Source organism: Oncorhynchus mykiss, chromosome 4 (genome assembly GCF_013265735.2).
Source record: "Oncorhynchus mykiss isolate Arlee chromosome 4, USDA_OmykA_1.1, whole genome shotgun sequence".
In the NCBI taxonomy this organism is placed as follows: domain Eukaryota; kingdom Metazoa; phylum Chordata; class Actinopteri; order Salmoniformes; family Salmonidae; genus Oncorhynchus; species Oncorhynchus mykiss.
Window position 1 is genome coordinate 10985760 of NC_048568.1, and position 11395 is coordinate 10997154.

Genomic DNA, 11395 nt, shown 5'->3' on the forward strand with positions numbered 1-11395 from the left:
CTTGGTCATGGAGGTGACCAAGAACATGATGGTCACTGTGACAGAGCTCTAGAGTTCCTCTGTGGAGATGGGAGAAACTTCCAAAAGGACAACCATCTCTGCAGCACTCCTGGCCAGATGGAAGCCACTCCTCGGGAAAGGCCCATGACAGCACGCTTGAAGCTTGCCAAAAATCATCTAAAGAATCTCATACCATGAGAAACAAGATTCTCTGGACTGATGAAGCCAAGATTGAACTCTATTGCCTGAACGCCAAGCATCACATCTGGAGGAAACCTGGCACCATCCCTACAGGGAAGCGTGGTGGTGGCAGCATCATGCTGTGGGGATGTTTTTCAGCGGCAGGGACTGGGAGACTAGTCAAAATCGAGGCAAAAGATGAACGGAGCAAAGAACAGAGATATCCTTGATGAAAACCTGCTCCAGAGCTCTCAGGTTTACCTTCCACCAGGACAACGACCCTAAGCACAGAGCCAAGACAATGCAGGAGTGGCTTCGGGACAACTCTCTGAATGTCCTCGGGTGGCCCAGCCAGAGCCCGGACTTGAACCTGATCGAACATCTCTGGAGAGACCTGAAAGTAGCTGTGCAGCAAAGCTCTCCATCCAACCCGACAGAGCTTGAGAGGATCTGCAGAGAAGAATGGAAGAAACTCCCCAAATACAGGTGTGCCAAGCTTGTAGCATCATACCCATGAAGTCTCAATGCTGTGAAGTAAGTACTAAGTACGTTTTTTTTTTAATATTTGTAATAAAAGTTTCTAAAATATATATATATATATATTTGAATGTTTTTGCTTTTTATTATGGGGTATTATGTCAATTGATGAGGGGGGGGGAATATTTAATACATTTTAGAATAAGGCTGTAACGTAACAAAATGTGGAAAAAGTAATGTTGTCTGAACTGACAGCACTGTGTGTAACCCATACTTAAAGGAGCTTTTCTGTGGCAGAAGTTAAGGTGATTGACGCTGCAAAAAAATGGGAAAGTGTTTGACATTGATGAACTGCCTAATTAAGTTTTAAAATCCAAATTTGTTTTGAGTACAGTACACTGCTATCCATAAGTCTATAGTTAATTCCATTCTTAAATCTTCAAAACAATGTGACTGAATTATAGAGGCATACGTTTATGAAGTATAGTCTATAAAATGATATTCATCCATCCTCAACAATAGGCTAATTGCCTTTTGAGAATCAAAATATTCTAGTGGAAGAATAAAATGGTTTTGGTAAATCCAGAGCCTATAGATCATATCTTCTCCATCTGTACAATAATCAGACATAGATTACACAAAGCCCACTTTTGCATGTTTCAGTAACCTTTTAGCTTATAGTTTGTTAAAGACAGGGGTTGATGGGAAATTGTATCATGCAACCCAGTCTCTTTACGAAGTACCAATTGCTTGTGTGCGTGTTAATGAATATCGTATAGATTGGTTTCCCACACCCTCAGGTGTAAAACAAGGAGACGCCTTATCACTGACTTTGTTCGCTATGTTTATAAATTATTTGTCAAAATAACCCAGTGAGGTGAGACTTTGGAATAGACTGTTGGATATGCCAACTGCCAGAATAGCTAGTAGGTAGGTAGAATGTGTCTGACTATATGGTGGAAAGACTACTGTATTTTTTAAATATATTTTTTTACTTTTTACTAAGAAATGGCTGTATGTTTTAATTGTAGTATGTGTTCAGGAAGTGGAAATGTATCTAATAAGCTATAAGAAGTTTATTAATGGATATTTATATTTTGTGTTTTAAGTTATCATTTCAGATTCATTGATTAGTGTTGGGCCAGTAACTGCAATGTTGCAAGATCGAATCCCCGAGCTGACATGGTAAAAAAAAAAAATCTGTTGTTCTGCCCCTGAACAAGGCAGTTAACCCACTGTTCCCAGGCTGTCATTGTAAATAAGAATGTCTTAACTGACCTGCCTACTTAAATAAATAAAGTTTATCAATGGGATCTATCCATAGGGGGAGCATGGGCAACTGAAATGTCTGACCTTTTTCAACCGTGACTGAACATCTGTACAAAAACCAAATTAAGGGAGACATTGATATTATCAGAAAACAACTTGATGCAATAAACCCAAATTGAGAACATTTTGTTTGATTAAGGGTGAATTCATGTGTGTGTGAGATATATTATGTATTACCTACCTAAAAGCAAGACATAGCCATGTGCACAGGTAAGATCAGGGATATTGCCTCTGCATATTGAAACAGGTCGGTATTGTGACCTCGAAGAAATAGAGAAAGAAGCTAATTTTATCCGCTATTGGCCTATCTACCATGGCATATGCTTGCTCTTAATCCAGAAAGCACACCAGATATACCCTGGCATCTGTATATGTTATGTATGGTTGTTATGTTACGTACGTAAGCACAGTACCATTCAAAAATTGACACACCAACTCAATGTTTTTCCTTTATTTTCCTTTTTTCTACATTGTCTTCACTATTATTCTACATCAACTCTGAAATAACATATGGAACCATGTAGTAACCAAAAAAGTGTTAAAATATATTTTGATTTATTTATGAGATTCTTCAAAGTAGACACCCTTTGCCTTGAGAGCTTTGCACACTCTTGGCTTTCTCTCAACCAGCTTTGTGAGGTAGTCACCTGGAATGCACTTCAATTAACAGGGGTGCCTTGATAAAAGTACATTTGTGGAATTTCTTTACTTCTTAATTTGTTTGAGCCAATCAGTTGTTTTGTGACAAGGTAAGGGTGGTATACAGAAGATAGCCCTATTTGGTAAAAGTCCCTATTATGGCAGGAATAGCTCAAACAAGCAAAGAGAAACAACAGTCCATTATTGTAAGACACTTCTCTTTGAAAGATTCTTCAAGTGCAGGCGCACTTTTTTTTAAGTTTTAAGAAGAAAAAAACAGAACAAATAATTAAGGCGCAACAATAAAATAAACAGTGGCGAGGCCATGTACAGGAGGTTCCGGTACAGTGTCAATGTGCAGGGGCACCGGTTAGTCAAGGTAATATGCACTCGTATGTAGAGGTAAAGTGACTATGCATGGATAATAAACAGTAGCAGCAGCATAAAAATGGGGGCTGGGGTGGGGACTAGAGGTCGACCGAATATGATTTTTCAAAGCCGATACAGATTATTGGAGGATCAAAAAAGCCAATACCGATTCATCAGAAAATAAAAGAAATTGTAATAATGACAAGTAAATAATGAAACATGTTCAATTTGGTTTAAATAATGCAAAAACAAAGTGTTGGAGATGAAAGTAAAAGTGCAATATGTGCTATGTAAGAAAGCTAACTCAGAACATGAGCATATGAAAGCTGGTGGTTCCTTTTAACACGAGTCTTCAATATTCCCAGGTAAGACGTTTAAGGTTGTAGTTATTATAGGACTATTTCCCACTATACCATTTGTATTTCATTAACCTTTGACTATTGAAAGTTCTTATAGGCACTTTAGTTTTGCCAGTGTAAAAGTATAGCTTCCGTCCCTCTCCTCGCTCCTCCCTGGGCTTGAACCAGGAACCCAACGACAACAGCCACCCTCGAAGCAGCGTTACCCATGCAGAGCAAGGGAAACAACCACTGCAAGGCTCAGAGCGAGTGACGATTGAAACGCTATTAGCGCGCGCTAACTAGCTGGCCATTTCACTTCGGTTACACCAGCCTAATCTCGGGAGTTGATAGGCTTGAAGTCATAAACAGCGCAATGCTTGACGCACAACGAAGAGCTGCTGGCAAAACGCACGAAAGTGCTGTTTTAATGAATGTTTACGCGCCTACTTCTGCCTACCACCGCTCAGTCAGATACTTAGATACTTGTATGCTTAGTCAGATTATATGCAACGCAGGACACGCTAGATAATATCTAGTAATATCATCAACCATGTGTAGTTAACTAGCGATTATGATTGTTGTTTATAAGAAGTTTAATGCTAGCTAGCAACTTACCGTGGCTTACTGCATTTGCGTAACAGGCAGCCTCCTTGTTGAGTGCAACGAGAGAGAGGCAGATCGTTATTACGTTGTCATAGTTAACTGTAAGGCTGCAAGATTAGTTCCTCCGAGCTGACATGGTGAAAATATGTCGTTCTGCCCCTGAACGAGGCAGTTAAGCATTTTTATTTTTTACCGCCTGCCATGCGGTAGCAGAGAGAACAGTCTATGACTAGGGTGGCTGGAGACCTTGGCAATTTTTTGGACCTTCCTCTGACACCACCTGGTATAGAGTTCCTGGATGGCAGAAAGCTTGGCCCCAGCGATGTACTGGGCCGTACGCACTACCCTCTGCAGTGTCTTGCGGTCGGAGGCCGAGCAGTTGCCATACCAGGCGGTGATGCAACCAGTCAGAATGCCCTCGATGGTGCAGATGCTTCAGAGTTCAAAAGTCACATGAACATCAACTGTTCAGAGGAGACGACGTGAATTTGTATTTATTATGGATCCCCATTAGCTGCTGCCAAAGCAGCAGCTACTCTTCCTGGGGTCCAGCAAAATTAAGGTAGTTTATACAATTTTAAAACATTACATTTCACAGATTTCACAACACACTGTGTGCCCTCGAGCCTCTACTCCACCACATATCTACATTACTAAATCCATGTGTATGTATAGTGCATATGTTATCGTGTGTGTGTGTGTGTGTGTGTACATGCATGTGTCTGTGCCTATGTTTGGGTTGCTGCACAGTCCCTGCTGTTCCATAAGGTGTTTTTAAATCGTTTTTTTTTTATCAAATTTTACCGCTTGTGTCAGTTACTTGATGTGGAATAGAGTTCCATGTAGTTCTGTGTGCCAGGCCTTCATGGTCAAATTGCTGCAAAGAAACCACGACTATAGGACACCAATAAGAAGAGACTTGCTTGAGCCAAGAAACAAGCAATGAACATTAGACCAGTGGAAATCTGTCCTTTGGTCTGATGGGTCCAGATTTTTGGTTGCAACTGTCGTGTCTTTGTGAGACACGGAGTAGATGAACAGATGACCCCCGTATGTGTGGTTCCCACCGTGAAGCATGGAGGTGGTGTGATGGTGCTTTACTGATGACACTGTCAGTGACTTATTTAGAATTCAAGGCACACTTAACCAGCATGGCTACCACAGCATTCTGCAGCGATAGGCCATCCCATCTGGTTTGCTCTTAATGGGACTATCATTTGTTTTTCAACAGGACAAACACACCTCCAGAGTAATGTTTTCTTCACCTCAAACCGCAAGCAAGCAAAGTCTGTTTTTACATCCATTGAGAATGACAATAGTTCCACAGTGTATTTGAAAAACAACTGTGTGAAAAAGGACAAATGTCATGCTCTGATCCAGTGGAAACGTCATAAAATAGACCTACCCAATTACTTCGTATCCGTTGCGCAAATAGTCTACAGCTGTGTCTGTCCTGAGCTTACTGGTGTGGGAAACTGAGGGCACAGAATATTTTAGTGTTGCAAGTTCGCTAGCATGAGCTTCAGGCCAGATCCAAGTTAATAGCCACATGACAATGATTGAGATACAAAAGATGTTATCATAAATGAAACCTTTCCACGAAAATGTGCATATGAAAACCATAACTGGCACGCAGATCGGTAGAAATGGTAAGATAAATTGACATGCCACGTGATAAAGGTCGCTGACTCCTTGTGTAGCCTATTACCGATAACTTCAGGAGAGTAACCGCAGAATCTGCAAACACCAGTAGGAGGATGGTCAGGTTAGGTTTATCTTGATCTCTGGCTCCCTCAAGTAATGTATGTCTTATTTTAAACAATGCGCGTAAAGCATCAGACAAGCTCAATGCATATATAGTTAATTTTATTAAAATACATAGGGTGTGTCTTCATGGAGAAATACACATTTGAGAATTTTGACCAACCGATTGGTCGAAAGAACAGATGACTTTCGGTTGAATAAGATCATTCTTTGGTCCGGAACAGCCCTAAATTTTAGACAAAGCCTTTTCAAAACAAAACAAAACTCAGATAACCAGTGCAATTCAGTGCAATTCTGACAAAACTATGATACATATGCCAGCAGTGTAAAAAGTGTTTTGAACACCCAATGTCAGATTTGTCTGACTCCAAAAGGCATGGGGACGAACCCTCTCTAACCCACAATGAAGTGGCCAACGCACTGACGTCCAGGCTTGTCATGAATAGAACCATCCTGCACATTATAGGCATTAAATATCGGCATTTAGCAGAGCATCTTGCTATAGGCCTATATCCACAAACGGCATCTTTGCTGTAAATATACCAAATTGATTTGTCAAAATATACCATAACTAGATCGTTTGATAGCATGGTCAAAGACCAAAGCGAGCATCAAAGCTATTTTGGTGTCGCTCCTCCGTATTTCTTCTGAAGCTCCAAAGTTTGTGTGCTCAAAGCCCGAATGAGAGCGAGCTGCTAGAAAAACAGGGCACGTCCTCTTTAATAAGCCTAATTTAAGATTCAATTACAATACCTCTGAAGATCATTAACTTCCAAATTAGACATTTACTGTAGGCTTGTCAGTGACAGAATCTCAATCTGATGGAGACAGCGGGTATGAGCTGGTAAATACACAAAGAAGCGTCTATCTGAAACCTATTTTTTTTACACTGGTGTGAGGTAGAAATTGTATTAGATTTTTTCCCAGAAAGAAAGCATGCCCACATTACAATAAGACAACGATGCTTTGAAACAGATTTTTAGAGCAGGTTGTCACAGGGCAGGCCTGACCAGTGCACGCACGAGTGTGCACATGCTCCTGCTGAGGTAAATAGCTGGCTGATGGTGGGATCAGGCACATGGCTAATCTGCATGTGTGAAGGTCAGGGCTCAACCACTATGGGAGGTGAGACCACATAATGGGCTCCCTGCCAAAAAGCAGGATCACATCACTAGATAAATGAAGCAAGCAGCCAGTGTTAGAGATTTCATTACACAATGTAAACAGAACACAATCCTGATTCCTACCCCACACCATTACTGAAGGGATTAAGAAATTAGGCAAGAACACAGTAGACATCTCTATTTACATCTACAGTGGAAATACACACATTTGATAGATGGCGAGAACCAATCAGATGCAATATTATGTAAACTAGGCAGTAGCTGTCAAATGTCACTCCAATTCTCAAAACTTCCAAAGTGCCCTCAGAAGTGCAAGCTGTATACTAGCCAAATATTGGACTACAGGAGCCTAACGTTACTCCTTAGTCCAAGGACCTTACATGTTCTGTTTAAAGTGAGAATTGGCGCTGGAAGCCAAAACAGCGAAATACTCTTAAGTTAAAATGTGAATCGAGTCTTAATTGCGGTATTGTTCTAGAAACATAAATCCCTCTACTTTCACAATCATTTCATAAATGCAAAATACACATACTATACACCGTTTTAACAGATTTGCAGCCGACAGTATTGTCCACTGACAACACGTTTGTGGTGTATGTATGCCATTTACACACAGGTGTTCGGGGACTCAGAGACAGCCAATTAGCACATTACGTTTCCTGTAAACAAGCGCTATAACATGGAAATATGAACGTGTGAACCTTAACCCTAAAAATGTGTGTATCAATTTAATGTATTATTCTTTGTCAACATATGAAAGGTCCTTATGCTACCAAAACCGTACCCACAGGCGATGCGTGTCAATGTCCAGACCAAGCGTCACAGCTCTTAATACAGAAGACGCCTTCCTCCAATGACTTTCGTAATGGAACTGAAAGTCATGATCAAGAGCTAGCTGGACACCAGCTATTGAAATCTCTCTAACCAATTGATTGCAACATGGGAACATAGATTAGCTACTAGCATAATATATTCCTTAAAGGCGTTGGCAACTCTTTATGCACAATATGGGCCACGGAGCATATCTAGCTAGCCAACGCGAGGCCCTCAAACTAGTGTTACAATGCTAAATGTTATCAGGCTATGCTATAGCTAGCATATAACAATTTAGAGTGTATCATAAATAGTTCGCTGGATATCAACAAACGAATGCTAGCGTTAGCTAGTAAGAATTGTGCTTGTTCAACATACGTTGATATGCTTTTTGAGATTTGAAATGGATACTTCAATAGCTCAGCAGTTGCACACATTCTGACCTGACTACTAGCTAGATAGAGCCAGCCTTGCGAGATAGCAAGTCCATGCTAGTTAAAATGGTCCATTAGATGGAAGGGTCGACGATATTATTTGTAAGTCCACAAGTTAAATTGCAAATATTGTTTTTAAATTAAATCAGCACGCGAATGTATAAGTTTACTTGGAACTATGTATAGCTAGCTAGTGGTTGTAAAATGTTGGAGCATAGACTATAGAAACTAGGACGCAAACTAACTGAAACGGATCACTTTGTTGTCCCCAACCGGAAGCCACATTTAATGCCAACTTCAAGCAGCCATAAACATAAGTTTGCTAACTGCCCATATGGCTGCTGAATTCATAAAATGACAACGTGGATGTTATCTCCGCCTGCATGTGTATATATTATACAGTAGAATGGTAGGTACTGTAATGTAGCTACACAAATATACAGCCAGACTCAGAGAAGATCTCTCATCCTAGCCGCACTGACTGACATATTGGCATAACGTTCGCTAACTTGTCTCTCTGACCATAGCTACATTAATTTAGCTAGGGTAACGTTAGTTAACTACAAAACCGCATGGAAAGCTTAGTTAGTTTGGCAAATTAGTAAAAAAAAGTGACATATGAATGTATCCTTTACCTGTGATCTGCCGCTTCCTTGTCCGTTGTTTCCAGGGCTCATGGCAGGGTGATTTCTTTGTTGTCCTCCCCAAACATGTGTAACTGAACCGTATTGTGGGTTTATGTCTTTGGTCAGCCCCATGCTTGATTGTTGTTGTTGAGCAGAGGGATTAGTGTAATCTTGATAGCCACCGCCATAGCCCCGCATCATAGGACTCGGGGATGTCAGTAGCTGGTTTAGAGTTGGGGTAGCCCCCGAAGGATGTTGCTGAGTTTGCCCTGGAAATCTCTGAAACCCTCCAACATTAGCACCACCAGAAGAGGCAGCGGCCATGGCAGCTTTGCTATGATTAGCAGCAGCCGTGTTGCTGCCTAGGCCCATCATGTTGTTCCCCTGCCGAGAGGGACTCATCATCCCATATCCACTATTACCGTAGCCAGGTCGGTAAGTCGGGTAGTGGTTGTACGGGTTGTTGTGGTACCCTTCGTGGGAGTTTTGTTGAACTTGATCCATATTCTGTTGTACCGAATGCATTATCCCAGACCCAGGGCTTTGTTGTCCGCCATGTTGATCAAAGCAAGGCCCACCTTTACCATTTCCATAATAACTATTAAACTCCGAAACCGAGCTGGTACCACTTTGGGCCGGGTTGATGTTGTTATTTGTTGGTCCCGAACTGGCATGCTCGTACCTGCTGTCCAACCGGTCTTCCGTTTTGCTCGGTTGGTCGTCCTCATTTTTATTCAGCATTTCCTGTTGCTGATGGCGTTCGACTGTATTCCCTAAAACAACATTCCCTTTTCCTCCATGTTGGCGGTTTCCACTTTCCCCATGTTGGCGGTTTCCACTTTCCCCATGTTGGCGGTTTCCACTTTCTCCATGTAGCGACTGCTGGTTGTTGTTCTGAATTTGGCGTTGTTGGTGCTGAAGGAATTGGTTGAATGGCTGTTGCTGAGGAGGTGTGTGGTGGAGAGATGGAGTATCTTCACCACCAACATTTTTCACTTTATGATTAACAAACATTCCCGTCTCCATGCTAGAATTTGAAGTCGAAAAAGACGCAGATCTAGAATCTCTACTTTCCTTCTCACGTGGATTCGAATCGTTGTTTGCAGAAGAAGCTCGAGCTCTACTGGTCGGGTTCAGTTCATGGCGTTCTACATTATTCATAGCATGAACGCTAGTCCCATTTCCTACCCCGAGCACAGCTCCACCAACTACTCCAGACTTGCCAGATTTCAAATCTTGACTCAAGCTACTAGCTAAATTCGACCTTTTCTTACCATTTGATGTTGGGGCTGTTGCCACTTGTGCGGCCATGATCAAGTCCACATCTCAGGCATAAAGTCCAGTCGAGCTAGCAAGCTAACTGGCTAATGAAAAAAAAGAGAGGAAGAAAAGCAGAACACAAAAGAAGCCAGACAGCTAACGTTAGCTAACAAGAAAACGACGTTAGCGTAAAATGAAAAAGCGCAAGAGTATCGAATATCCGCATAAATACCGTCTGTTAGAGCAAGCTCATGTTATACGTTTTCAGACAGACATGAAACTTTTTTCCTTCCATGTCTAACCCGGATACAGGCAAATGCCTTTTCTCTCCGAAGCCCCTAGCCCAGCATGGCATCAGCGAAAACAGCGAGCGTTGAGAATCAAGGGCTCTAGCCAACGATGGTGGATAAATGAAGATGTCTACTCAAGCAGTTTACCGTTTGAAAAAATGGTCAAGCTTCCTGTCTGTGTAAGTGGGTGTTCCTTCTCTCGCGTGAGCATGCTTTCCCACGTGAGACCAATGGTGGAGTTCGGTTTGCATGGCCAGGTGTCACGGGTGGGTGGAGATGTCTTGTAATGACATGGGTGAAAGTAAGGCAAAATACATATCAGGGTAAGCTATACTGGTAAAACATCAAATCAAATCCAACTTTGTCACATGTGTAGACCTTACTGTGAAATGCTTACTTACATACAAGCCCTTAATCAACAGTGCAGTTCAAGAAGAGTTAAGAAAATATTTACCAAATAAATGAAAGTAAAAAGTAACACAATAAAATAAGGGGGCTATGTACAGGGGGTACCGGTACTGAGTCAGTGTGCGGGGGTACAGGTTAGTTGAGTTCATTTGTCCATGTAGGTAGGGGTGAAATGACTATGCATTGATATTAAATAGCGAGTGGCAGCAGTGTACAAAACAAATGGAAGGGGGGTCAATGTAAATCCTCCGGTGGCCATTTGATTAATTGCTCAGCAGTCTTATGGCTTTGGGGTAGAAGCTGTTAAGGAGCCTTTTGGTCATAGACCTGGTACTCCGGTACCGCTTGCTGTGCGGTAGCAGAGAAAACAGTCTATGACTTGGGTGACTGGAGTCTCTGACAATTTTATGGTCTTTCCTCTGACACCACCTATTATATACAGTGCCTTGCGAAAGTATTCGGCCCCCTTGAACTTTGCGACCTTTTGCCACATTTCAGGCTTCAAACATAAAGATATAAAACTGTATTTTTTTGTGAAGAATCAACAACAAGTGGGACACAATCATGAAGTGGAACGACATTTATTGGATATTTCAAACTTTTTTAACAAATCAAAAACTGAAAAATTGGGCGTGCAAAATTATTCAGCCCCTTTACTTTCAGTGCAGCAAACTCTCTCCAGGAGTTCAGTGAGGATCTCTGAATGATCCAATGTTGACCTAAATGACTAATGATGAT

General features: G+C 41.5%; 1 protein-coding gene across 11 annotated transcripts in view; it reads right to left on the bottom strand.

Annotated features, from left to right (window-relative positions):
* Positions 1–10398, bottom strand: part of arid1b (AT rich interactive domain 1B (SWI1-like)) — a 110672-nt gene extending 100274 nt beyond the window's left edge. For 2 of the 11 annotated variants that reach the window (XM_036975622.1, XM_036975619.1), the window contains exon 1: positions 9974–10398. In XM_036975622.1, coding sequence (XP_036831517.1) covers positions 9974–9976 — 3 coding nt within the window. In that variant the 5' untranslated portion in view covers positions 9977–10398. Of the gene's footprint in view, positions 1–8708 lie in introns of all 11 variants that reach the window. The other 9 variants (XM_036975614.1, XM_036975615.1, XM_036975617.1 and 6 more) reach the window with 7 other exon arrangements.
* Between the last annotated feature and the right edge of the window lie 997 nt (positions 10399–11395).